This window comes from Drosophila eugracilis, unplaced genomic scaffold (genome assembly GCF_018153835.1).
Source record: "Drosophila eugracilis isolate 14026-0451.02 unplaced genomic scaffold, ASM1815383v1 contig_2167, whole genome shotgun sequence".
Lineage (NCBI taxonomy): Eukaryota > Metazoa > Arthropoda > Insecta > Diptera > Drosophilidae > Drosophila > Drosophila eugracilis.
The window spans coordinates 103,522-131,169 of record NW_024573052.1 but is presented as its reverse complement, the minus strand read 5'-3'; the positions used below and the strand labels follow the sequence as shown (position 1 = coordinate 131,169).

General features: G+C 39.7%; 5 protein-coding genes across 12 annotated transcripts in view; all 5 read left to right on the top strand.

The window, feature by feature from the left end:
• Positions 1-2,649: 2,649 nt before the first annotated feature.
• Positions 2,650-4,927, top strand: LOC108103199 (vanin-like protein 1). The gene is made up of 4 exons (XM_017208588.2): positions 2,650-2,734; positions 2,795-3,437; positions 3,790-4,519; positions 4,578-4,927. Exons 1-4 carry the CDS (start codon positions 2,657-2,659, stop codon positions 4,804-4,806), a joined length of 1,680 nt encoding a protein of 559 aa, XP_017064077.1. The 5' UTR covers positions 2,650-2,656; the 3' UTR covers positions 4,807-4,927.
• Positions 4,928-5,227: 300 nt separating this feature from the next.
• LOC108103200 lies at positions 5,228-5,884 on the top strand. Its single transcript, XM_017208589.1, has one exon. The coding sequence runs from the start codon at positions 5,231-5,233 to the stop codon at positions 5,783-5,785; it is 555 nt and encodes a 184-aa protein (XP_017064078.1). The 5' UTR covers positions 5,228-5,230; the 3' UTR covers positions 5,786-5,884.
• Positions 5,885-6,389: 505 nt separating this feature from the next.
• On the top strand, positions 6,390-8,460 carry LOC108103205 (vanin-like protein 2). Its single transcript, XM_017208595.2, has 4 exons — positions 6,390-6,464; positions 6,541-7,159; positions 7,395-8,091; positions 8,155-8,460. Exons 1-4 carry the CDS (start codon positions 6,393-6,395, stop codon positions 8,306-8,308), a joined length of 1,542 nt encoding a protein of 513 aa, XP_017064084.1. The 5' UTR covers positions 6,390-6,392; the 3' UTR covers positions 8,309-8,460.
• A 118-nt stretch (positions 8,461-8,578) lies between these two features.
• Positions 8,579-10,824, top strand: LOC108103203 (vanin-like protein 3). The gene is made up of 2 exons (XM_017208592.1): positions 8,579-9,313; positions 9,849-10,824. The coding sequence occupies exons 1-2, from the start codon at positions 8,605-8,607 to the stop codon at positions 10,730-10,732; spliced, it is 1,593 nt and encodes a 530-aa protein (XP_017064081.1). The 5' UTR covers positions 8,579-8,604; the 3' UTR covers positions 10,733-10,824.
• Positions 10,825-12,244: 1,420 nt separating this feature from the next.
• Positions 12,245-27,648, top strand: part of LOC108103196 (voltage-dependent T-type calcium channel subunit alpha-1G) — a 90,545-nt gene continuing 75,141 nt past the window's right edge. For 6 of the 8 annotated variants that reach the window (XM_041818447.1, XM_041818449.1, XM_041818446.1 and 3 more), the window contains exons 1-2: positions 13,142-13,352; positions 14,231-14,400. The gene's annotated coding sequence lies outside the window, so the exon portion shown is untranslated. Of the gene's footprint in view, positions 12,617-12,668; positions 12,724-13,134; positions 13,353-14,230; positions 14,401-27,648 lie in introns of those variants that run through there. The other 2 variants (XM_041818444.1, XM_041818445.1) reach the window with 2 other exon arrangements.

Here is a 27,648-nt window from a genome sequence, read left to right as displayed (position 1 = left end):
TGCCTTTTTTTGATAAGGCATTTGACTGATAAAGAAAAGGTTTGTTATCAAACTTATCAAACACGTTTTTTTATAAGTATATAATTTATGAAGCTGTGTCTTTGTTACTGATTTTGGTTCGCATTACAATTTGAACGATTAATTGCGTTATAAAACGATTATAAATCGATAAACAACGATAATATACTGATTTAAGGAGGAATAAAAAGCTATTAGTTTATGAAGGTTTTGATTTTTAAGAAAGTTTCTCTCCTTTCGATATATAACTAATTGAATTATCGATGTAATCGATTGATTCTTTTCTTTGTTATCATTATAAATCGATTAAAAACCGATAAACCGATCGATAAAACTGATTGAATGTGTAATAAAAAGATATTAGTTTATGAAGGTTTCGATTTTTTAAGACGTTTTCTCTTCTTTTGATATACAACTAATTAAGTTATCGATTCTATCGATTGTTTCTTTTCATTATGGCTTATAAATTGAAATCGATAGAGTATAACGTTATTCTTCTAGCTAGGGACAGTTTTTCCTTTCTACCTTTTTATGCTTTCACTTCTTTTCTTTCCATTCTCCTTCCTTCACCTTTGTTGCTTTTGTTGTTGTTGTTGGGTCCTCGTCTTAGCTTTTAACGTGTTTTACCGTTCGTTTCTTTTTGCGCATAAAATGAGCAGGTAACAGGTTTCTGTGTGTGTGTGTGTGTGTGTTTGGGTATTTGTATGGCTGTGTGTGTGCGCACGGTTCGACTCCCTTGGGTAAATTTTCGTATTTAAAATATATGACCAAGAAATTTTCAAACATTATTTTTTAATTTTATTTTTTTTTCGTTTTTCGTTTCTCGTTTTCCCACCCCAGCAGCCTGGTTTTCCAAGTTTTTGCGCACTTTTCTTGCCGCAAATCAATTTGCCAGGACAAAGAGCAAGAGGAGTGGGGAAAGCAAAAAAAAAAAGGAGCGGAAAGGATTGCCAGGCTGCTGTTTTGCGGATGGAGAGTAGACTTTGTTAGGAGTGTTTCCCCCCAACGAATTTATGTTGCATCCACCCCCAACACGAGCCATACTTTTTCCGGGGGCTTTGAGTCTGCAGTGAAGCGTATGGAAATGCATTAAGTCCCGAGATGGCTGCACGTTTACGGATTATCTTCGCACGAAAATTATTTATATATATATATATATATATATATATTTACTTATAAATCTTTCCAAATACACCTCCTTACACAAAAAAAAAGAAACCCGATAATGCTCAAAGTGGAGCAATGATGTCGACCTAAAGCCCAGTCAAGTGCCGGCTGAGAACTTTATGGGGCAGATTGTGGCCTGAATTAGCCGTCTGATGGATGCCTCTTACTTCCTTGGCTGACTTTGGTTAAGACTTTATCTATGGATAGATGGGATTAAGTTTGGTAAACTAATAGGGACAGTATTTATGTCTCTTGCTGGATAGTTAGAGTTTGTTTCTCAGACTTAACATTTATTTGGTTATCAATTTAGATATTCAAGAATTTAGATATTTAAAAAGTAATATCCTTTAAAACAAAGTGTTATACACAACCTTGTTAAGTCAGAAAATCAAAAACGTTTGCCAAAACACTTTCTTATCTTGTTGCCCAGCGTTGTTGGACACGAAAGTTAAAGGTAATTGCAGATAACATCGAGAGAGGTGGAGATAAAAATTTAGATAGCTTTATGATAGTTCTGATAACTAAAGATAAATTCGATAATGTCAATGGAAATTTGGATACTTAGAGATATAAAAATTTCGAACTTTCCTTAACTACCAAAGGAGAAGCATCAGCAAGTCAGCGAATTTCATCAAAATCTTTATGGCCAACACGTTTGGCTAATAAATACCGTATTACCTTCCTGATAAAAGGAACCTGGCCAAGCCATAAAGATAGAGGAAAATCAAAGAAGAAAACCTGGATACACTAATTACGAACATCTCTGATTTATTTCACCAATTGCGGTAATGGAATGGTAAACATTTAATGAAGGCAAATAAAAATCAATGTTTTTCTGTAAGAATCGAGAGAAATGTATTGATTTATTTGCAGGTCGCGCTGATAAAGAAGTTAACGTCTAGTATCGAATGGTTATTGCTTATAGTATAGTACAGAGAACATCGGACTTGGATAGTCTGAGGTGTGGCGATAAGGTATGGCGAAAAAATAGTTGGCCCAAGCGCTACCAGTCCAATGTACATCGCTGCGAACCGACTAATCATGCTCACGGTTTGCGAACATGACTCCAAGAATAACGCAAGACCAGAATAACCCACAAAGACTACCAGAAATCAGCGATTTAGCCGATCTAGTTCAGGCAGTTCAGATATTTTCTGGTTTTTTTAAAGGTTAAAATGGTGTAAGATCTTAGGAAAGTGGAAATATTTCTTTAATAATTTATTTTTATAAATAGAAAACGATATCATATCTCATTCATATAACTTGTAACTTGTTTATTTCTACATTTTATGGTTGCATTTAAAATAAAGTCAGCACTAGAAAGAGCGAACCATTCGATGTTCGCCAGACCAGACCCGCAAGATAAGATTAAGTAGTTCCCGGTAAATGGTTGCCGCTCCTAAGAGCTCCTATAAAAGCCTCGATGCCTGAAGCTGTGCCAGTCATTAGCAATTCTCAGAGTCTCTTGGAAATGGCAAAGTTGCAAAATTGCTGGCAGCTTTTTCTAGTGCTCCTAATCCTAGGGCTAATGCCTGGCATGAGTGAGCAGGTTGGGATTAGGATCTCCTCAATTAGTTGATTTATTTTGAATGATTCTACTCATTTCCAGGCAGCCCTGGCCGATTCGGATTACTATACGGCCGGAGTTGTGGAGTTCCGACAGTCGATCCTCAGTTTGTCTGCCTGGGCAGACGCCCTCGAGGGCTATGTGGAGATAATAAATTCTGAGAATGCCAGTGCCACGGACATCATTGTCTTTCCCGAGAGTACCCTAAACTCCGCGGGTTCTACGACTTTTGTACCCAATCCTGTGGATAAGATAAATCCCTGTTTGAGTGATCCTAACTTTACCCTCTATGAAGAGTTCCTCGTGACCCTCTCATGTGCGGCCCGCAATGCCAGCAAGTACATTGTGATCAATCTCACCGAGAAGCAGAAGTGCGAGGATGTTCCGGAGGACACAAGGCCATGTGCTTCTAACGGACTGAATGTCTTTAATACCAACGTGGTCTTCGATCGTGAGGGAGTGGTGGTGTCCAGATACCGAAAGGTTCACCTGTACGGCGAGGCCAAAAATAACACCTACATGCCGGAATTGAGTACTTTCGAAACGGACTTCGGAGTGACCTTCGGGCACTTCATCTGCTTCGACATCCTGTTCTATACGCCAGCCCATCAGCTAATCGAAGAGCAGGGTATCACAGACTTTGTTTACCCGGCCATGTGGTTCTCCCAACTGCCCTTCCTTACAGGTGAGACATAGTGATAAAGAAAGTGTAGGCTAGTTCATTGACATGTGTTCGTTATCACGACCAATCGATGGCTAATTGATGGTTCTCGCCACCTCTCGAGATGAAGTGCCATGAAACGATTATGCACCGGGAAAAATACGCAGGTTGTAAAGACTACAAAGTCGTTAATGGATAGGAGATTAAGGAGCAATGGCAATGGCCTGTAATTACCAAGCAAGTCTTATCTTGGGAGCTACGTAGAAAAGATGTGCATGACTAAGTTGGAATAAGCTAAGATATAAGCTTAGGAACTTTATTGATTATTCTTAAAGCTTATTAACCTCTGTGTTCGTTCTTATCTTTCCCTCAATAGCTGTTCAGATCCAACAGGGTTGGGCTTATGTCAACGATGTGAATCTTCTGGCCTCTGGAGCTAGTCGCCCATCGATTGGTAACAGTGGTTCTGGCATTTACCATGGACGTTCTGGCACTTTGGTCAGTGTTATGAGTCAGGATTCGGGTCAGAGAACCATCTATGTGGCCCAGGTGCCCAAGTATACTCGCAGTAAGGCAATCCAAAAGCGCAAGAGAAGGAGTACGCCGGAGATCAAGAACCGACAGGTTGCCTCGACTAGCAGTTTCTATATGAAGCGAGATTACCTGCAAAACTACGAGTCTGAGATACTTCAGGTGGATCAGGGTACTAGTGGTGCTATTAATAGAACCATATGTCAGGGAAGCTTTTGCTGTAACTTCGATCTAGCCTGGAGATCCTTGGAGGGTACCGTAGAGAATGGTAGCTTCTATACCTATCGGTTGGGAACCTATGACGGTTGGCGCAACGAGCAGCAAGTGGATGCCAATTATATTCGTAATTGCGGATTGTTCACATGTTCTGGTGATTCTATTGATGATTGTGGTAAGCTTTTGCCCACTGACGGAGAGCTGCAGCAGTCTCGTGTGGCTTTCACACGCCTGGAGATTGCAGTCACCTATCCAGAGTCCCGGGAATTCCTACTGATTCCCGACACCCTGCTGGATAATCTCTTGCCCTTGGAACCGAATCAGTTTGTGTGGTCACAGGAGAAGCCCACAGAAGATAGGTGAGTTAAATAAGATACTTGTCTAATCAAGATACTTATGTATCTGAATGATCTTTAGCTACGTGCATGAAGTGCGCTTCGCCCTTAAGGAGTCCCAGGAGCTGAGTAACCTTTTGACCTTCGCTGTCTATGGTAATTACTATGACAACGAGTGCACCTTTGGTGTGGGCACTGAGGAGGAGCAACTATCCTGTGGTTACAGAAGTGGAGCTGCAAGGCTAACGAACCTTGGGGGATGGCTTATGATGCCGCTGGTTATCCTGCTTCTTGCCTCGGTCAAGGCTTGAGGAGATCAAAGTTCTATATTTATCTAAGGGTCTTATCTTAGGGAAGGCCCTTGATTTTTTTTTTTTGTAACTTATAGCTCGATAATAACAGTATTTATAAAATTAAAAACTAATTTAATAAGTTGCCAACTTGTTTATAAATTTATTTTAACTTAAGAGTTGGTGGTTGCAACTTAGTTCTTGATTTTTATTGAGTGCCTTAAGGTCATGGCATATGTTTTATAATTATCAAAAATTCCTATCTATCTTCTACAAAAAGTTAAAGAGAAAGTAAAGTTAATGAAATAAATTCCACAGCTAAAAATAATATACTTAAAGTAACAACTTAACGACTTAAGAAATTCCGCAGGTAAATCTTATCTAAATTAAGACATTCCAGGTTACTACAAGCTGCCTTTATAAAGTTAAAGTTCTTGGTTTTGCAATGTCAGTAAGTTCTCGGAAGCTCTTAAAACCTATGAAGATGTCGGGAATATGGATTCTCCTTCTGCTGGGGCTTGTCATTACCCAAGGAAGATCGCAAACTGCAACTCCTATAGAGAGCGATCCTCTTGGCCAGGTCAATGAAGCAGCAACGAAGAAACTTCAGAGTTATCTGGATAACTTTCAAGGAAACTGGAGGAATAACTCTGAGTTCCTCAACTGGATAGGCAAAATACGGACAGCAGTGGAGGACAATAGTACCAAACTGGAAGAGAAGTTCAGATTGATAATTAACTTTGAAACCTTCAATGCTGAACGTTTGATTTGGGAGAAACATATCTTATTACGTATTGAGGAACTAAATGGCATTATTTCCCATTTGACAAACCTCAAGTGCGTGACCTTTTACGTAGACCAAAAATATGGTCTCCAAAGAGCTCTAAACCTATCGAATTTGAAGAAAAGGGAAACGTTTACAGAGAATTCAATGCCGTGTCTGTACATTCGTTCGGAAATGGATGAGCACATAAAATATATTGTAAATGATTTGGAATAGCCTAGAAGGGCTTGATATTCCTCATCATGTTCATGATCTTCAGGATCGTTTAATATCAAAACACATATTGGTGATGGAATAAAAGTTTTGCAGATGAAATTTGCCTTTAGAAATATTTTTCGAACAGCCTAAAAGTCAGCATTAGTTGGGAATTCTTATTTCTTGCATCGAAACGCTTAGCAAGTTTGTTTGCCTATCAATCACGTGTCATCGTTGATAATGTCGATTACCTAGTTGATAATGGCAGTCCATTAAACTGATATATACTTGTAGGCTTGATTTGAAGTGTGATGTGACTTGTTTGTTGCTTAAAATGATTTATAATAATTTTAAATTGGTTTTTCTTGAAACTATTTAAAGGCAAAGTAGATTTTAGTTTATATTTAAAGCTTAAAATACTAATAAATTATGTTTTGGCACTAGTTAATATCTCCTTAGTTAGTTTGGCTGTCAGAATGTGAGACCATCTAATCCACCATGTCCAGACAGAGTTTGTTTTCGCCCGCAGAACCGGCAGATAAGATTAAGTTATTTTGGCAATGTCTATAAAAAGAGCAAGTTTAGGAAGTTGGCAAGTCATTTGCCAATCTCTAACTGGCCAAAAAACATGGCCAAGAATTATTGGGGGTTTTTCCTGCTGTCCCTAACCCTAGGGTTGATGTTCGGTTTGAGTCAGCAGGTGTGTTAAGATCGAAATCTTTTCTCTTATAATTACTCATATTTATATAATGACCTTTCTTGTTTGACCTTTGAAGAGTAGAAGAGATTACTATACGGCTGGCGTTGTGGAGTTTAAGCCATCAAATTTATTGTCCGATAATCTGGCCGCCTATGTGGAGATCATTCAGTCGAGGAATGCCAGCCTGACTGATATTATTGTGTTCCCGGAGAGCACGCTCAACGACATGGGTCCAACGACCTTTGTACCCAAACCCGAAGATCAGATAAATCCCTGTTTGAGTGATCCTAACTTAACCCTCTATGAAGAGTTCCTCGTGACCCTCTCATGTGCAGCCCGCAATGCCAGCAAGTACATTGTGATCAATCTCACCGAGAAGCAGAAGTGCGAGGATGTACCGGAGGACACGAGACCATGTGCTTCTAACGGACTGAATGTCTTCAATACCAACGTGGTCTTCGATCGTGAGGGAGTGGTGGTGTCCAGATACCGAAAGGTGCATCTGTATGGTGAACCCAAGAACAGCACTTATCTGCCGGAATTGAGTACTTTCGAAACGGATTTTGGAGTGACCTTCGGACACTTCATTTGCTTCGACATCCTGTTCTATACGCCAGCCCATCAGCTGGTGGATCAGGGAGTCACGGATTTTGTCTACCCGGCCATGTGGTTCTCTCAGTTGCCATTTCTCACAGGTGAGTCATATACAAAGGGGTGACAAGTGGGTCAGTTCATTGACATAGGTCCATTAACTGGGTCGAGTGATTGCTAATTGATGGCCCTCAGAAGCTCTTGAGATTGAGTACCCTCAGCGTTCAGCGGTCGAGTGGGTATGGCTAGCAATCGGCTTTCGAATATTTAAAACTGAGGAAAATTTAATAATGATTATTAATTATCAGTTAATCATGGTACTTGTTCTCTCATTAATAGCCGTTCAGATCCAATTGGGTTGGGCCTATGCCAATGATGTGAATCTGCTGGCTGCTGGAGCAAGTGACCCCACTTTAGGTGCCAGCGGCTCTGGAATTTACCAAGGACGCAGTGGCTCACTGAAGAGTGTGATGCGTCAGGATTCCGGAGAGCGGACTATATATGTAGCCCGAGTGCCCAAATATCAAGGCAAGAGGCGGATAAAAAGAGATCTCGCCCGGCAGGTGGCCACCAATTCGAGTTACAATATAAAACGTGATTACCTGGAGAACTTCACCACCGAAGAGCTGCAAATCGAGGCTGGGAAGAGCGGTAACTTTAGCAAGATTCTATGTCATGGTGGCCTCTGCTGCCATTTCGATGCCGCGTGGAGAGCTTTAGAGAATCCTGCAGGGAACAGCAGTTACTATAGATATCGAGTGGGCCTTTTTGAGGGTTGGCGGAATGAGAAGCGACTGGATGTCAACTATATAAGGAACTGTGGCTTGTTTACCTGCTCTGGGGATTCCATAGATGATTGTGGTCAGCTGCTGCCTGATGCTCAGCACTCCCTGGTGACCTTTACCCAGCTGGAGATCCGGGTTAACTATCCGCATTCCAGGGAGTTCCTCTTCTTTCCCGACACCCTGCTGGATAATCTGATGCCTCTGGAGCCCAAGCAGTTCGAATGGGCCCAGCAACAGCCTTCTGGGGATACGTAAGTTTGAATCTGTCTATGATTTCTATTTAGGTAATTGATTTTTCTTCCTTTTTCTATTAGCCACCAAGTGAGATTCGCTCTAAGGGAAGCCCAAGAGGTCAGTCACCTCTTGACCTTTGCCATTTACGGCAATTATTACTATAATGATTGCACTTATGGCGTGGGAACTGTCGAAGAGCAACTGGCTTGCGGTTATCATAATCCAAAAATATGAAAATAATTCTGTTTCTGTTCATTTTTGTAACATTTTTTAGGCGTTTTTAATATTTTGTGTGTAAAATTTATGAGGAAAGCCTAAAATTCTACCTCAAAAAAGGCTTTAAAAGACTTATTCATGCGCTAATCTTTTGACATAATACTGATTACCAATTAAAACCGATTAGATATTAAAATCTTGGCATGCATTTAACAATGAAAAATGCCTGATATGGCGTGGGAATATATATATATTATGGCTAAAACGAAACGTGGAAAACCGGTTGGGATTAGTCGGTCTACGTTCGTTGAACTATGAAGACGATTATTGGATTTCTCCGCCGATTTCTCTGGCTCAGTGTTTTTCCAGTTGGAAGTGCAATCGCTGGAACCGATGGCTTTTATACAGCTGGTGTGGCAGAGTATCGGCCGGCGATAATGGGCGGTACTTCACAACAGCTGTTGGAGGCCAATCTGGCTGGTTATCTGGAGCTCTTGGCTTCGGCTAATGGCACCACAGATATTGTGATCTTTCCGGAGGCAACTTTAAATACGGTTCTTACCCTGACGGCAGTGCCGGAGTCTACGCAACAAAGTCTGTGTGAAGAGCAGCCTGGAGATGACCCAGAAATTGCTAGTTTTCTGAGACAACTTGCCTGTGCCGCCAGAGAATATGGCACATATCTCGTCATCAATGTCAAGGAGCGGGCTCCAGAGAATTGTCCTTTGGGTGCTATCTGTTCCAGTCGTGGTTATGTTGTTCATAATACTAATGTTGTGTTCGATAGACAGGGAGCAGTGGTCTCACGCTATAGAAAGTGGAATCTTTACCTGGAACCCTCTACCAACCGAACTGAATCCCCCGAGCTGGCCACCTTCACAACCGACTTCAATGTGACCTTCGGCCATTTCATCTGCTTCGATATGCTGTTTTATACCCCGGCTCAGGATTTGGTGGAGCAATTGGGCATCCGCCATGTAATCGTCACCAAAATGTTTAACTCGGAATTGCCTTTTCTTACAGGTAAAATATTTCTTAGTTTATATACTAATTTTAACACTTCATTTAATAATTTTTGCATTAAAAACTTAGAATTATTCTCATAACTAAGCCAAAAACGGTCCAAATGAGGAATGCAATACCTCGTAGGGCTCGTAACTTAATGGCCATGATTCCCAATTGGTTTGCATTCAAATCTGAAGAACTTAATTTTTGGCCCATTTTTGAAAATTTTGATGATGGTACCCCTTATCAAAAATGCGAAATTTGGGCCAAAATTGATTTTCCCAAAATCGAAAAACGAGGGATAGGGGAGGTAAGTGTTGGTCGTTAACAGCACAAAACAGTCGTTCTTTTAGCTGTGTGTCTTGTTTTGACCGAGCTAGAGCTAAGAAACCGCAGTAAAAGTTTCAAATTTCTCTTAAAATTCGGTTTCTTGATTTTTCAGCCATTAAATCAGAGCTTAAGATTCTTAGTAAATCTGCATTAAAACCTGAAAAAGTAAATTTTTTACTATTTTTCCCAACAATTTTGTTGATCCCAATTCTCTCCTTCACAGCCTCTCAATTCCAGCAGGGTTGGGCATGGGCTAACCGAGTGAACCTCCTGGCTTCCGGAGCAAGTCTACCTCAGTCGGGAATAAGTGGCAGTGGGATTTACTCTGGTCAACAGGGCGCCTTGGCCCGGCTTATGATCACGGATGAGGCTGAGGGTCAAAGGAAGTTGCTCCTGGCTCAAGTTCCCCTGAATCCCGAAGAGCACATAACCACGGATGAGATTTTAGAAGTGCAAAATACAAATCCTACCAAACTGAAACTGCTTCAGCAACCCCAACTGGAGAACTTCACAACCTGGGAGTTGCCAATGGTTAAGGGAAGTTCAGTGAGCAAAAGAATCTGTCAGGCGGATTTATGCTGTGAGTTCCGGATCAGCTGGACTCTAGAAGGAACGCGACCGGGATATAACTACCGATTGGGGGTTTGGGTGGGCGTAAGGCGTTACGAGGAGGAGCAGTATAGTGCCATCCGGCTATGTGGTCTATTTGCCTGTAGCAGTTCCAGTGTGGAAAGTTGTGGGCTAATCAGAGAAGAGCAGGCAAGCTATGGACATTTGGTAGAGCATGAGGTGATGTTCACCGAATTGCATATCCTTGGGGAATTTGTACGCAAGCCTCGACGTCTCATTATGCCCAGCACTCTCAGCTCCTCCAATCTGTATGCCTTGCAACCCTCTCAATTAAGCTGGTCAATGGAGGAAATGGATAACCTAACGCGGATTAAGATGGAACTGCGAGAACCTCATAGCCAGCTAATGACCTTCGCCATATATGGCAACTACTTTGATGAATATGCGGATGGTGGAGCCAACACAATGGAGGGCATTAAATCAGGAACCCTGATGTTACTCCTAATCACGCCGTTAACGATGATGCATATCATCTGACATGTTTTTAAAATTAGTTTTTTATTATTTAACAATTATTATTAATATATAATAATACTGTTTTTAATCTGTGTAATATTGAAAAAATCATATTGAAAACCGCAAAATGATATTAACATTTATTATTTAACATCAAATGAGCCAAGCAGATGTTATTATTATTAAGTGCTGCTTGCGAAACTATTAAGTTTAAACAAGTCTATTAATTGCCAGTCATTTCTCGCAAATTCACTTTAATGTCCGCCCATAAATCACAAAAAAGGTGCATAAAAATGTTGATTTATTCGAGTGGCTGTCAAAACGATTTGGTTCTCTTTGCCGCCTGGCAACTCATTAAAATCAATGCGTAAATGCGTGAGTGTGTGTATGTGAGCGTTTTAGTCTGAATGTGTGTGTGTGTGCTGCACTTGCTGCGGGCTGCACGTTATATTTGCCGTTGTTTGTGTACTTGCCCTTAAGCTGGCACATTGTAATTAAGTGTCGCTTAAACAGGCACACACTGACAAAAAAATTGTATATTATTGATTGTAAAAAACAAGCTGAGAATACTTACTGCAAGTATTTTTTATTTAGCAAGGTCATTTTATAGACTTATTGTTAAGAAAATCTTAATCAAAGTCAAAAAGCTTTTCTCGTTTACTTACTTTTTACTTCTATCAAGTATTTTGTGAGGTGCATAAAACCGCATCACGTTGTCTATTTGGTTGCCTAATTTATGGAAATCGAGGCATCGGCAATGGAATGGTGTCAAGTTCATGTCATTAAGGTGTGATTAACAAAAATTAGTTGCTGCTTAACGGGACCAAGAGCAATCCACCCCAAAAACCCCTCGTGCACCGCACACAAAAACAAAATCAAAAGAAAAAAAAAAAAAAACAGACGTCTCAGCGAGAGCAACAGTGTGCTGGCTGGAAAAAGCAACAGCTAACGGAAAGGCGACCTCCACCCACTGGCCAACCATCCAAATACCCCACTACCCGACCTACCCATCGCCCACCACCACTAAATTTGGCAGGTGAAGCAGCAGAAGCAACACATGAAGCTGGCTTCGCTGCTGGCGCCACTGTCGGCTTCTCTGCCCGCGGCTACGTCGAGAACCGAGAAGCGTCGAACGTTTTCATTCATTTCAACTGTTGCTTTCCACTTGTTAGCACACGAAGCCGACTGGAAGGCGAAGGGAAGTCCGACTGGAAGAGCAGTTCCCCAGCAGAGCAAAACTCTACGCGTGGAGAGTCTCCATTGAGAACACCAAGAACACCTGAGCACAGTGGGCGACTTGATAAAGCAAAAACATAATTGTTTAAAATTAACACATGCCCATTTACTGATTAAAATTATAATTCAAGTTGATTAATTATTTAAAACATTTCGTGGCAGTTAACTGCAGTTTTGTATATATATTTAAAGGCTGTTTACGCATTACAAAACATCATCAAGTTAAAGTCGTACATTTTGAGCCCACTGTGCGGAGTGCGTGAGCGAGGCCGTGTAGAGTTTTCGGTTGACGCCGTGTAGACTGCGTTATATTTGCCTTGAATTATTCAGGCAGATATGTTTTATGGATCAAGGCGGAGGTGCTGCGCTTTTGAACGTCCGCGAGAATGCTGGCCAAAATGCAATTAACGGAAAAGGGCAGTTGGCTGACGGAGATCCGAAGTCCCAAAAGAAGAAGCTTATCAAACGATCGTAAAGGTATAAATATAAAGTGATATTTATTAGAATATTAATTCAATTAAATCGAGTCTTTTGTTTACTTTTCGATCTAACGGAACTTTGCTTATCAGTTTATTTCACAGATCGCGATGAATTTTTGTTGCTGTTTTCTTTCAGTTGCTTTTAAGCTTCTGGCGCTTGCGCATCGGAAAGAGAATAACATATTAAAAGGTAAGCCAAGAATATTTTGGTGTTTACTTTTACTTATTGTTTTGATTTTTAGTGAATTATGACTTATTCAATGGCAAGATTAAAGACTTGGCTCAACTTGGAAATTGGTGAGTACAAATATTAATTTATTTAAGAACTAGAACTAGAATTATTCAAAGACAAAAGTAACGCCTAGGAGATTTTGCCAACATTTTCTTTCACTTTAAACTTAAAATATTTTTTGGGATTTAATTTTTGCCCAGCAAATAATCATTATCTAAATTTTAATAATAATACATATTTTGTATAATATTTTAAAAAAATTCCTTTTACATTTTAAAATCTCTAAAATCATATTTTCAACGAACTTGATTGGCGAAATCTCCTCTGAGTTACCGAGTCCAGTCCGGTGTTTCGGTCGTGTCCGTTCGTGTTCGTGCTGACATCGCTGCCAGCGACGACGTTGCTGCTCTGTTGACTGCGCCGCCGACGCGTTGCGTGCTTTGGCAAACGTAACGGCACATTCTGCGGAAGCTTTCGGCGCGTGCAACATCCAAACATCCAGTAGGCGTTCAGCCTCCGAGCGGATAACACTGCGTTGTTGTAGTTCTTGGAGTCCCAGCGATACGATTTACACACACCACCCACTAAAACAAACACACACACACCCATTAAATAAAATACCAGAGGAGCAGCCATACCAAAATCAACTTTAAATACCGTTGGCATTCAAGCTTCAAATAATTTAACTAAATCCGTGCGTGTTAATGAAAACAAACAGAGAAATTTCGTATATTTTTTTAAAACTTTTTTTTAGTTCTTAAACGTTTAAAAGTTTTAAATTCTCCATAAAAGAAAAAATCAAAAAAGTGCCTGACAATCAAACGAACGAGAGATCTTTCGAAAAATGTTCTAGAAAATGTTATGCCTGTGGAAAATACGGCTTGTTATTATTTTTAACTTTACTTTTATTAAATAAGTAAAGTGAAACATAATTTTGGATCATCTTTTAAGAAACCACTAAACTTAGTTTATTTCTGAGAATCTTTTTTTCCCTTTGGCAATCGGAAAACATATTAAATTGTTTTTCTTAAAAAAGTAACTAATATATGAACTGTCTTAATTCAACTTCATTTTCTTAGAGTTTTTTATTTAACCTTCAATTTTAAAGAATAATTTCATAAATATATAAAAACCTTTCTTTGCGGTTGTTTAATATTCCGATTACATTTTTTATTATTGCCATTCAATAAATAAATAATCAGTGAAAGTTTGCTTGAAAATTGTTCTTAAAAATAATTTCGTTAGTTTCCGATTAGTTTTTCTCCGCTGTTTCTTTTCTTTTTTTTTTTTGAAAGAGTTCTTGTGTTTGGAATGTGTTTTTCATTCGGTACCCCGAGGTATTTTGGCATCGAACGCCGACGGGCGATTTACAGCAACAACAATCAACAATCGCGGACTTCCTGGGCGCGCAACTTTTGTTTTGAAATTCTATATAGTTCTATATATATATATATATATATATATGTATATATTGTCGATCTCTATCGCACACGTACACACATGCTCCCTCACACCCCATTAAAAACCCAATGTTTGTTGTTTTTTTTTCGGTTATTGTTGTGACTTTGGCAGAGACACCAGATAAAAGACAACAACATCGAGCTGAATACGAATTAAAAATTCGAAAAAATCCAAAATTGAAATTGAAACAAAGCGAAAAGTTTGTGGCAAGCAAAGCGGAAAAGGAGAAAATCCAAGGTAAACAACAACAAGCAACTTAAAGGCCTTCGGAGCGATAAAAGGTGAGTGAAATTGCCAATAGAACTTGATTTTAAAGAATATCGTGCTTACGCACGGTTGCAGGTGGTGGTTTTCCTTGTTTTCCTTTTTTTTTTTTTAATGTTTTTTGAAACTAAAGTTTTGTCGAGAATATGTTTAAATTATTTCAAAGACTTTCGAAGTAAGGAAAGTGCTAATAGAATTTCCTTTTGTTTGTTTTTCTCACGGCAAAGTAAGAAGATTTATGTTAAAAGGTTCTTTACTCTTATTTACTTCCCTTTTGCTGTTAACTAAAAAGTACTTTTAAGTTACTTATAAATGAAAAGTTTGATATAAAGTTTCTGCTTCGTTTCGTTATTATAGTAAAATGAAGGTGATGGGGAGATGCTTTTCACAATTAAAATAAAATACATATATAGTAAATTGTAATCTGCTTGCATTTCAAGGGATAAGGATAAGTAGAACTTTAAGAAAAGAGGCTTGCTGAAAAGAGATATATAAATAGAATGGGAGAAGAATAAATCCCTGGATGACCGAAATACAGAAATATTTTAAACCACAACCTTGGATTTTCACATTTTTTATCGGCCCTTCAGTGTTTTCCTTTTGCCTTTTGTTTGTCCGATGCTTTCTTAATGGTTTTCCTTGGGCTTTGTGTGCCATCATCGAACACACTGTTTACAATTCGATTTTGCATTCTTTTGCCATTCCGAACACCATTTTTCACTCACTTCTTTCACAATTTTCCTTCTTTTTTTTTTTTCCGAAACTTGTCTTCACATTAATTGTTCATTGATGTTTGTTCTCTCATTCTCCAACTGGTTTTCCCTTGGTCGCTTCCTGTGATTCAGTGATTCGTTGATTAAATGGAAATAGAGCTTTCTGGGTTTTTTTTTTTACTTCTCGTTTTTTTCTTGTTCTTCTTTTTTCTGCGCGTGTACTTAAAATTTTCATTGACTGCGTGGCGAATCAAAGTTGCAAACAGTGCGTATGATTAATATCTCAAAATATGCGCCAGATTGTTGAGCGAATTATCAAAAGAAAACGTTTTGGGTGTGTAAATGAAAAGCAAGGGAGGGGGAGGGGGGGGGGGTGAGTATAGAACGAGGCACTGTGTATGGGGCTATTGGAAATGTTTTTTTCCTTAATTATTGGCCAAACGGCATTAAATTTTCAAGTATTTACTAAAGCTTAACAAAACACAAACAGAGGGAGAACACATTTACCCGATTTTCCCTCGATTTTCTTCGATTTTTCACTAAATAAACTGGCCAAGTGTATGTCTGTATGTGTGTATCTTTTCCCAGTACATACATAAGATTATCGAGTAGACTGGAGGAGGCATTTGGCAATTGGCAGCTGTTCGATCTCTCTGTATCTGTATCAATAAAATCTACCTCTCTCTCTCTTTCTTACAATTTCGATTTATTCTCTCCGATTTTCTCATTATTTACTTGTCCGGATTTCGCTAAATGAATTGATTATAAAGCCCATTGGGGGTTGGCATATGTCTACACACATATTTTTATGCACATATCTAAACAATTAGCGAACGATTTTTTGTGTTTTTTGTGTTTTTGTTTGATTTTTGGGCGGCAGCTTTTCTTGGGTTTTTCATTTTCATTTCTTTTTGGTAAATTAAATTAACGCTAATTGTAATTGTGAATGTAAATGTAATGCGCGAACATCAAGCGAGATCTAAAAAGCAAACGTACACATATGTATTTGTGGGTATATAGAAAATCCGGACGGAATAAAAATACGGACGGACAGCAGGACGGACATGTAAACAGAGGCAAGCCAAAGGTAACAAATGGCTTTTCAAATAAATTAGCGGGCGGCAATTGTAAACAGAGACAGACAGAGAAAGAGCAGCATATAATAAAAAAAAAAAAAAAGAAAAAAAAGAGACAGCGAGACAGAACGACAGATAGAGATGGCTAGAGAAGACTAGAAAGAGAGGCAAAGAAAAAAAAAAAAACACGACTGGACACGGCCAAATGGAGATGGAATTTGTGTGACCAGCGGGTTGCCCAATTAATTACTGCATTTCGCATGGCCAGATGAATCGAAAATAGTTTTAATTGATATCAGGCAAATATTGAGAATCATTTTAAATATGCATTTTCTCTTTGCTGTTTCATTAGTGGTGCATTGTCATTGTCATTGTCAAGTTAAGCAATTATTTTCGAATTCAATTAAGTGCGATTCACACAAAATAATCGCCCATGTCAATGGATGATAAGTTTTTAATCATTTTCTGCTCAAAAACTTAGCCTTATGAATGTCAAAGGAACATTTGTAATTCAAAAGCTGGCCATCAATTACTAATCAAGTAAAGGAATTATGTATATAAGTGGAGAAAAGTATTAAGTTAATTTACTAGTAGAAGTTACAGGTCATGTGAAAAGTTTAAAATTTTCTTAGAATTTTAAAAGATTACTCAAAAGTTTGCTTGGAAAATCTTTAAAAAACCGACTTAAGAAGCATCTTGAGATATAAACTATCTTTCCTGTAAATTTTTGAGGGTTTACTATTGCTTTGGCAACCCTCGTGGAAAGGGATTTGGGTATGGGTATGGGTATGGAGATGGGGATGCCGATGGACGGGATTGCAGCAGATTTAACCGGTTGTGAGCGGTTTCTAAAAATGTTCGTTTTTGGAAACTATCCGCACCGCACACACCCGAGTATTTGCATTAAGCGTCCATCGACGGCGGGCAGCGTTCATTAATTATACAATTACAGCTAGCGGTGGCCATTTAGGGGGGTAGAAGATAGAAGGGGTGTAACTGTTGGGGGTGGTGGTTCAGTGGGTGGTGGTGGCAGTGGCGGTGACGGTGCACAGACAGACCATTTCGCGTTGCACATGGCTTACGGGGGAGCACTCAGCTCATTCAACTGCAAAGCAATTCGTGGAAAACCCAACTGAGTGTGTCGATGTATTGGTATGCTAGTGCATTAGTATCTATGTGTGTGTGTGTGTGTGTGTAGGAGTGCTCTTCTTCTTGCCACTCTTCTTTTGTGCTGTTTGCTGTTTGCTCTGCCCCGCGTTTGATATGCAAAATTCAGAATGTTTACCTTGAAATATGCCATGTCACTTTGCAAGCGATGCGAGTTGAATACTCGATGGAGCACAGCCAGAAAGAGAAGGACCATTGCCGTGTAACAGAGACAGGGATAGCTAGCCAGGTCATAAGAGTGAAAGAGAGAGACAGGAACATTGGCAAAATGCGAAATACTCGTGTACATTGTGCACATTATGCTGCCTGACAGGTGAACTGCACAGAACACCAAAAGGACCAACACATTGCGAAAAAAAAAAATCAACTTTCAAGTTGATCAAATGCACTTTCTGGTTACCAGAATAGAAGCAAAGCTTAAGAGTGGTCTAATATTGTCATAAAACACAGTCAATAACATGTTTTCAACTTTGTTTGTTTGTCCAAAAGAAAGGATTTTTTCGGAGATTTCAGATCCCTGAACTTGAATCTTTCTTCAAGAGATCTTTCATGCTTTCATGTAATATTTTTTCCCTTTTCTCAAGAATATTACTTAATTTTCTTTCTCTGCAAAAGCTGATGGGAACTTTCATGGGCTTCAGGCGAACGGCTAGCGGTTAATGAGAAAGAGTAGGGCGGTGCGGGAATCGTTGGTGCTGCCACATTGCCACATTTGATGAGCTGCTGCTACCAACTGGGATGTTTGGAGGTCGCAGTTCGGAGGTCACTGGAGTTGCAGAAGAGAGCGGTTGACTGGTTGTTGGTGCCACGTCACTGTGCTGGTGTTGTTGTTCACTCATTACCAGATATGGCCAGAAGTTGGCAATGTTTGCCGTTTGTTACCCGGTTACTTGTTACCTGTTACCCGTTTTCTGGGCCACCACTTACCTGTCATTTAGCCCAGTTTGTCCCAGGGATCAGAAGCCTTTGTCCTCCGCGGTTGCACTCGGAATTCCTGAGACTCTACTTGGGGAAATATTATTTTTACGAGCACACTCCCAGCCGAGTTCTTTTAAGTGTGGATTCTTGCTGGAAGAACGAAGGTTTAAGGATCTCGTAAAGATTAAATTCTAAATAAAAGTGCCTGGAAAAGTGGAAAGGTTCATGGGCAGAATGTCATGTCATTTGAAAACTCAATAAAAATGAGAGCTTAATGAAAGGATGAAACACAGAAACATACTTAAAGAAAATTTAAAATAATCTTAAAATTTCCTAAGAGAACTTTTCACAGATCTTTTGAGATTGTTATCAGATGAATAACTGATAGCTTGTGATGGATTATCTTTCGTTGATAAACTAGGTGATTAAACAACTTGTATAAACATCACTTTATTATTATTTTGTTGCATTTAAACTGAAAATGAATAGATTAATTAGTTTCAACCATATTTAGTTAGCCGTTTCTTGTTTCTAACTCTCTACTAGTTGGGTTTATGTGGCAACAGTAAGAGCAACAGCAACAGCACCTGCAGCTAGCTGCTTGGCATTGCAACTCTAGCAATCAAATACTCAGAAATCATATACAGCCACATGCCACGCCCATAACTCCCAGAAACGCCCACGTTCCAGCACTTAACCTTCGACCTGTTTGCAATCGGCAAGGTCCTGAGGCCAGACCATGATATATACATACAGATATACCTCCCACGATCCACCTGCCACTTCGATTCAACTCCATTTCCGGACAGCAACAGCAACTTGTCTGGGGCAAATTCAATATGGCAGTAGCATTTCCGCCTTCAACTTGCAACATACAGCTGGACTTTTAGTCATTTTGTCATTTACCAGGATGTGTTTTTCACCTCCTCCCCACCCTTTTTCATCTGTCCTTTGGCATGCTCCTTGAAATTACTGCATGCAATTACATTTTCTGTTTATTTGCGGCTTCATCTTGAAGCGAACTTTTCCTTCCATTTGCGGGAGAAAATGGGAAATACAGAGGGGAGAAATTTCCAGTAGGCAAAAAGGGGAGGTGGGAAAATGGGGTGAGGGCGGGAAAGACAGACTAAAAGGAGCTGCGGAGGCGCGCGTTTTGTTAACCGCGAATACATTTTAATTAGCAGCTAAAATATTCAAACTGAAAATTGCCCTTTGCCTGGAGGGCAACACAAAGCACCCAAAAAACTCCCATTCTGCCACCCCCTCTAAGCACCCAAAACAACCCCACTCACCTGTGCTTGTGTTTGTTTTCTGTGTGAGCCACCCAGCCCCCTTCAAAAGTTTGCCAGCCTCAGCAGCAACAGCCTCTAAGCACTGGAAAAAATTTTGATATTTCTTGGGAGATTTTATTTAAAAATTATAAAATTAGAAAATATAAATTGTTTTCCAAAAAGTGTTGAAAAAATAACAAAATTTTATCAAGAGTTGGTAAAAATGTATGTTATCTTATTTTAAAGAAATTATTGTTCAATTTTCCTTTTAACTTTTACTTTTCACTGTGCATCCCCTCCGAAAATGGCTATGACTTTTACAGTTGAAAGAGAGAGGCTGAGTTTGGGGCAACTTCTCTCTAAATACTTGTGAAAATATGTCAGCAAAAGTTGAGGGGACAAAACAGAAACTCCTTTTTGCTCTCTCTTTCTCTATATATATATATCTATATATATATATATATATAAGTCGTGCATATATATGCAATAATAATTATCATAAACATCATTTTTAAAGAGTGTCTGCAGTTTAAAGTTTTTTTTTTGTTAGGCTGGGCTGCCCTCGGCAGCCTGGGAAATGAAATTTGTAAGTCGTTGACTGAGGCTACTCATGAATTTTAATTCAAAAATCTTCACATTGCGAAAACTTTGGACTTTTAAAGGAAAAAAAAACAGATATAAAAAAAAGTGGGAAGATCAAAGTAGCAGAGGCAGAGGCAGAGACGTTCGAATTCCAATGGCAAAATTGCGGTGAAGTGGGCGGTGTCTTTCAGTGTCAAATATGCTAATTAATTTTATCTGCTGTGCAATGAATAAGTGACAACAATTACATGTCACCCACCCTACCTCCGCTCCCCCTCAACAGAAAAAAAAGTAAAGCAACCCACACACACACACACTCGTGTATGAAAATGATATGGCAACAATGTCAGCGACAATCGACATTGAGCCCATAAAATATGATTAATTATACAGATGTGAGCAAAGAACATATATAAATGTAAGGCTGTAAGGCTGCAGGTCTGTTGTAGGGCAGAGGAAATGTGAAATGGGAAATGGGAATTATATTTAATTTATCTACTTATCTGATGTGGGTTAACATTTCTTGGAAATTAAAACAGTAATACTCTTAAAGGGTAAACAGATTAAGCAAATTGTCAGCAAAAAACTATTTAATACGTATACGTAATGTCGAAGCTGGTTAGTTATTCAAAAATATCACGCATACGTATAGTTGACAGTTTGGATTTGAAGATTTTCATTCTACATAAAGTTCTAAAGAAGATTATATACTCGTATATAAGTAATACTTGATATTCTTTTCGTCTCTAAAGACAGGTTTTTAATAATATTTTTCGCCCTATTTTCGCCATTATCAGAAACTGCAAATGAAATTTTCAAAATTTGTTGATCCAACTTTGTAGACAGCAAAAAAACTGGAAAACGGATTGCTCTTCTTTGGTAAAATTGGTCAAAAATTCACAAAATACACAGAGACATTAGCGCTGGTTAAAATTGGCAAAAAAAAAAAAAATAGAAGGAAAATGAAAAGGAAGGAAAGCAGAAAAGTTTGCAACGGAAGAGGAATTTTTGGGGAAGGGTAGAAAGCAAAAGTTCCGACAACAAATAACCACAAGTGGATGCCACAGCTGGCCAAGCCGTTACTTTTTTTTTTTTTTAGTTTTCGTTTTTTCCTTTTTCCGCCTGCCCTCTCTTTGAACCCCCGTTTATTCACCACTTTTCTTTTTTTTTTTTTTTTTTTTGTGCTGGAAGCTTTTCGTTGTTTCTGTTGGTTTTCTGTTTTTGCGGTAACAGTTGTCAAAATATGGTTAGGACATGAAGTGAATTGAATGCGAGCATATTTCATTCCCCAGGAATTCGGGGGAAAGTGTGCGAAAACCAGAAACAAAAAAAATTGAATAAAAGTGTGTGTGCGGTGGACAAACGGACGGAAAAGTCCGGAGTTTCCCTCACGAGGTTCTCTCGCCTTATTGAATCAAACTTTCACTTGGCCAGAGTTCTCTGTGTGTGTGTGTGTGTGTGTTTGCCATTTGGGAAGCTATTAAAGTGAAATTTTGGTTGGGATTCAATAAACAAGTGGGAGAGAGCTTCAAAGTTAAGAAATGCAACTCGAAAAGTTGAAGTTTTGTTTGGTAAAAGTAATGTAATACCTGGAAATATCCCATCAAAATGTAAACTTGAAAGAATAACAAATATTAGCAAGGTCATCTCAAAGGGTTAAAGAGCTGATGATCAGCTGATTTTGTAAATCAAAGTAAAACTAAATCGTTTCACGAATTATTTTTCATTGATTGGAATGGATGGGCAGTTCGACCTGGTCTGAGATGGTTAAGGCGTATCCGAGGAAAATGTGCGACGACACCCACTCAATCAGAAAGAACCACCCACACATACATACCAGCTGACACACACATACCAGCTGACACACACACACACACACACCAGGTCACACACACACAAGCACCAACACAAGCCATGCGATTCAATTTCCGCTGTCAGTTTCTGTCTTCATTTTGGTATTCGGTTTTGTTTTGACTGTGAAATCTTTTGTGGGCCAACTGTTGCCATGTGTATGGATTCCCACACTAAACACTGGAAAATACTAGAAGTTTTCTTTAAGGCAATGAAACTTCTTTTAATTTAAATACAGGAAAATCCTATAAAGAGTTAATATTTTTTCACTTTTAGATTTCTTTTAAAGTTATTTCATAAATTGAGTTTGTATCCTTACTCAGACCTTGGCAAACTGTATTAAATATGAAATCTATATTAGATCTTAGATATCTAATTTTCTCTGTGTAGCTTCATGCATTTGGTCCTTGGGCCACTTCGCAGCACCTCATCTTTCCATCTATCCACCACCTCCGCTTCCCAATCACTTGCCATTTTCTTCAATGACAAACAATTCAATTTGCCGCCGAAGTCCTTTCGATAGCTGTTGCCCTTCCAACCCAACCTACCTAGTAAGCCCCCTTTGGTCGGCACTTTTGTATGAGGTGTCCTTTTTAGATCGAAGTGCAGTTTTCCAATTCTGTTCAAAAACCCCTTTGGATCTCTGGCTTTGGTTTTCCCTCCCTCGTTCGGCACACAAATTATATTTTGTGTTGCCTGTTTTGTCTGGCATAGTTTTATATTTTATTTTTGCCTTTTACTTTGATTTTTCCCTCTCTTGCCATTGATGTAGTATTAGTTTTTGCTGTTGTTGTTGTTTATTACCTGTGCATTTCCAAGTGCTTTGTTTATTACGATTTTCCTTTTCTTGTTTTTCTTTTTTTTTTCGGTTTTGAGGGGCTTCATTCTTATGATGCTGTAAATTATTCGCTGTCGATGGGCAAACTCATAAATAACATAAATTTTTGAGGCATGTGAGGTGAATGCAGAATGAAAAGATAGAAAAGGGGGGGTTAGGGAAATGGATAGAAATGTGGGAAAATGTCAAAGGGAATTTTCCTTTTAATATTTTCGGTTTCGCTTCGGAATTTTACAGAACTTTTTTTGTTGTTTATTTTTCCATGTTTTCCTAGCTAGCTTTATTCTGGCATTTTTTTTTTCTAAAATACAATCAAGATGATTTTGTTTTTCCCATAATTGTTGCTTTTCCGAACATATTAACGTCTATTTTATTATATTTATTCTTTTCATCTTTGGCATGACCTGCTTTTATCTCCATCTCTCTCTGCCATCTACCATCTGCCATCAGCACTCTCCGTTGGCTTATAAATTTCCCCTTGTAATTTTGCCCTGAATGTTTGTCTCGCTTTCAGCCATATTTACCCATCCCATTCCGCTTCTCCTATTACCCCCGGAGAATACAATTTCCAACGCAAACAGCAAATGCGAAACAACAATTGTAATTGGGCATTAACATAAGCAGGCACCCGCAGAATGGGCCTCTCGTTCACCACCCATCCAGCCATCCAACTCCCAGTCCTAGCAATTCCCAATGTTAAACATCAGTAACACGATGAATCCTCCAGTGAAACGTGAAACGTGTAAGGGGAAGCCCTTCCCCATCCCCCAGCGAACTGAAAACAAAAACCAAGGATCCGTATCACAGCTCCCTTAGCACCCATTTGAATGTTTCCATTTCGGGGGGCGTCAATTTATTGAATTTTAATTAATTTTATTGCCAGGCATTGTCGTAAAGCCCTTAATGATAGCATCGCTTGCCACCTCGGCACAGTGGAGCCAGGGTAATGGTGGTTTTTTATTTTATTACCCAGGTACAAGCCAGGCAATATACTCAAGGTTTACGATTTCAAGTTGTTATTAAAATCCAGTAGATTGGCACTCAATTTGGTGCTCTTCACGAAAGCTTAAGCAATCCCATTCGTTTTTTTTTTTTTTTTAAATATTTAAATTCATTTATTAAGGCAAAATGGTCACCCTATGACTTTTCCTAAGCCAGCAAGGTCAGTCTCTCAGTTTAATCTCTCTTAATAGCGAGACTTTACTGTGTTTTAGGCGAATTTCATACAAATGCTAAAATTATGGAAACTGCGTTGAAGCTCTCTAACATAAAAGCAAATGTGCCGGGAGGAGGACCAGTGGGCGAATGGGTGGTGTTAGGGTGCCCACTCTTTTAGCCAGATGTCAAGGCCAGAGCAATTGTAGACGCAGCTCATTATGCCAAGCGGATGCCACTTGGCATACATTTGGCATGGAGATGAATCTCCGACATTCTAAACCCAACTCGGGCGCGGGTCAGGTGCAAGGTCCTTCCAAAAAGGGTAAGCAGTGGGTAAACAGGTTGGTTGGCTAGTTGGTAAGGTGTCCTCTGAACTCAATTTGTCGCCATTGAGTGGCTAATTAACACGCAGCAATCAACAAACAAACAAACAAATGGAAGTTAATCCTGTAACAAAAATAAAAATGTCCCAGCACAATGTGCCACGTTATGAAAATGGCAGTTAAAGGCAGGGAAAATCGCTGGAGTCGGGGAAATGGCTATAACTGAGCATAAATAGCAACACGTCGCCGTTTTGCATGTCTAATGGTCATTCCAACGAGTCGCCGGCACTTCAATCACTTCATCATATTATAGCATCGAAGTGGGCCAACCCTGAAAAAGGTTCCTAAAACGTTGAACTGGGAAGCAAGTGGGAAGTGGAAAGGGCATTGGGCCAAAAGGAGAATACGCAAAAATTTTGTTGCTGCCTCTAGGCATCCTAACGGCCAAGAAAAGAGCCCCCATGAATGGGCCCCTTTTATTGCATTGCCAACATGAAAATAACGAATAAAAATTGAGTGGATTGCCCCAGGACTTGAGGGGCGAACTTGGGCTGGCAGTGGGGGGATTAACGAGGTGAAGCAGTTGAAAGCGGGTTAAGGGACAAGGACCTGGGATAACCAAGCCAAGGTGGTCGGTTGGGTAATGGCTGCCGCAAATCCTACACCATAAGTCCAGTAATTGAGGAGCTGGGCCTAGGGATAACGGATTAGAAATGGGCTCGAGTCCCCTGGATTCCCAGGATGAGATGCAAACAGAGTTGGATTTAGGGGATAGATAGATGGATGGTAAATGAGAAGGATCCCAAGGTGGTGAGGAAACAAATGCCAAGTGTTAAGGGTGGCCATGGCAAATAGGTTTGGATAAGGAAGCTTTGCGTGGAGTTTTCCCAAAACAAAGAAGGGAAAGGCTATTAAATAAAAGAGAAACGGAAGATAAACCTTTAACTCGAAATTATTCCTTCCTTGAGCTGGTTATTCTTTCTTCAGAAAAGGTAAATAGTCTTCTGAATAACTTTTTCTTTTTCTTTTTTTAAAAAATATTTACTAAAGAACTTTTGTGTTTTTGATAAACTCTTACTTGAGTTCATTTCCATCAATCAATTTGCTGGCAATCTGTTTGTTTCCACCAAAATTGTACGCAGTTCATTGCACCATCCAACCATTTTGCCTTTGGAATTGAACCTGTTTCTCTTGCTCTTCTTGTAGTGCCAAGTCCCTGGGAAAATTGCATTTGTCGTCGGCCATTGCAAACAGTTTCTTTCCGCCTTTCATTTTGGCTCACTGGTTCCCTGGCTACCCGGTTACCCGGCTCTCTGGCTCCGTGTCCTATGTCCTATGTCCTATGTCCTATGTCCAAGTATGCCATGGGCTTCCGGCATTTGGCACTCGTTTCTAGACTTGCATCAACTTCCGTTCTGTTTCGGAACCCCGCCCACTTTTCCACCAACCATCCCTGCCACTGCCCACTTTTCTAGCTCTCACTTCGCAATGGACATGCCGGCAATTTACGCGAATTTCCGCTTGACGGAAATGCACAAAGTGAAAGCAGCCAAGGCAAACGAAAGCAAAAAGCAAAACAACGACAACTTGAGCCTGTCATCACATGGGCAACAGTTTGCCAGGGAAGTAGTGCCCGCCCGTCCTCTTTCACCATTCACACAGTTCACCTTTCACCTTTCTCTTGGCCAACCATTCCATACCGTTGTTGTAGCTGTTGTTGTTTTGGAATTGGTTTATTCTATTAGATTCACTCGGGGAATCGGGGCCATATCGATAAGGTAAATTGAGTCAGTCGCTGCACTCTCTCAATGGGAATGGCTGAACAGTCGTGATGGAGTGGAAATCCTTGAGGGATTGCAGCCAAAAATAGAATGGAAATGGCTCAATTTGCAGATCAAACGCTGAAATTGGATTGCTGTAGATTAATTTATGGATGAAACCAGGAGTGCTATTCTGAAATTTAATTGTTTTTTCGTTATTTGATAGCGTTAGATATTGTTTTATGTTTGAGATATCAACATTAATCAATCAAAACTGTCAGAGAGTTACTTCTATTAAGTAGAGATTCTGCATTTAACGCTTAAGTACGCTTCTCTAATATAGAATCTTGTATTTAGGTCAAAGTCAGATCCCTTCATCGAAAGTCTGAAAGTGGCCTAATACCCTTGATAGCTTAGCCAAGGGATGGACTTAGGGACTGGGCCATTAATAGGGGCGAACAAAAGGTGCTATTCAAAGGGGGAATCACGCATAACAGGCAATCAATTATTTGCACATTATGCTATAAGTACATATATGCCGTTGGTAAACGCCTTTTGTGTGTTGAGTTGACCGCTTATTAGCGTTCAGCTGTTAAGTATGCTACGCAAATTGGCCAAGTGGCGCCGCACGTGAGGTCAAAAGGTCCACCATGCTGGTGGGGTATGGTCAAAATATCCATGGGAGTCGGAGAAGCTTTTGGGGGTTGCTCAAATTATTCGCCGCTAATGAGAGTGTTGCAGACCCACTTTCACTGTTCCTACCCCCTCCTAACTCCCCCTAAGCACAAGCTAAAAATAAAGCCAGTGGAGGGAAACAAAACTATCCAAAAGTAATCCGCTGAAGTAGTTTCTCCCTTTCTGCCACCCTCAACAACCCTACAGGGTACAGGGGAGTAGTAGGTAGGGGAGGGTTGAAAAAGGGAAAGAAATGCCAAGATTAGTTTCACAGCTTACAGCAATTTGTTGTGACTACAACAGCAGCAGCAGCAGCAGCGGCAGAGGCAGCAGCGGCAGAGGCAGCAGCAGCAGCAACAAAAAGTTGCTCATATTGCGTTGAGATGGGTACACTGAGGGAAATTCTGGCAACTCTAAAAGTCTTAAAGAGGTCTTTCTGTATTTCCTAACTTTGAAATATTGTTTAATGTTAAGAAATTTATAAAAATTTAGATTCTTAAAAGATTAGTTCTCTGATATTCTTTGAATCAAACTCAAAAGGTGAGAATTTTAAGCTGTCATAGAAGTTTAACTTTCTTCTGCCCTCTTAACCATCACAATTTCAAGTTCACTTAACTAAAAATCTTTAACTAGGTAGTTAGGCATTGAAAAATACAAAACTTTTTTGCGCAGTTTATAGTTTTTTTTTTTTTTTTTGTCGTCGTCTAAAAAGCGGAAAAGTAGAAACGAAGCCAAAGCCGAAAGCCAAAAGCAGCAAACGTCGTCGTCAACATTTGGCTTAGCTGAGTTTCTGTCGCAGCAGGAGGGGGCGTTGGGCGTTGGGTTGCGAGGGGGCGTGGCAACAACTACTACTGTTACTGTAATACTTTAAGCCTTTACGCAGACGACAACCAGCAGGAGAGTTGTGTTCTGGGTAACGCGACCACAGTGGCA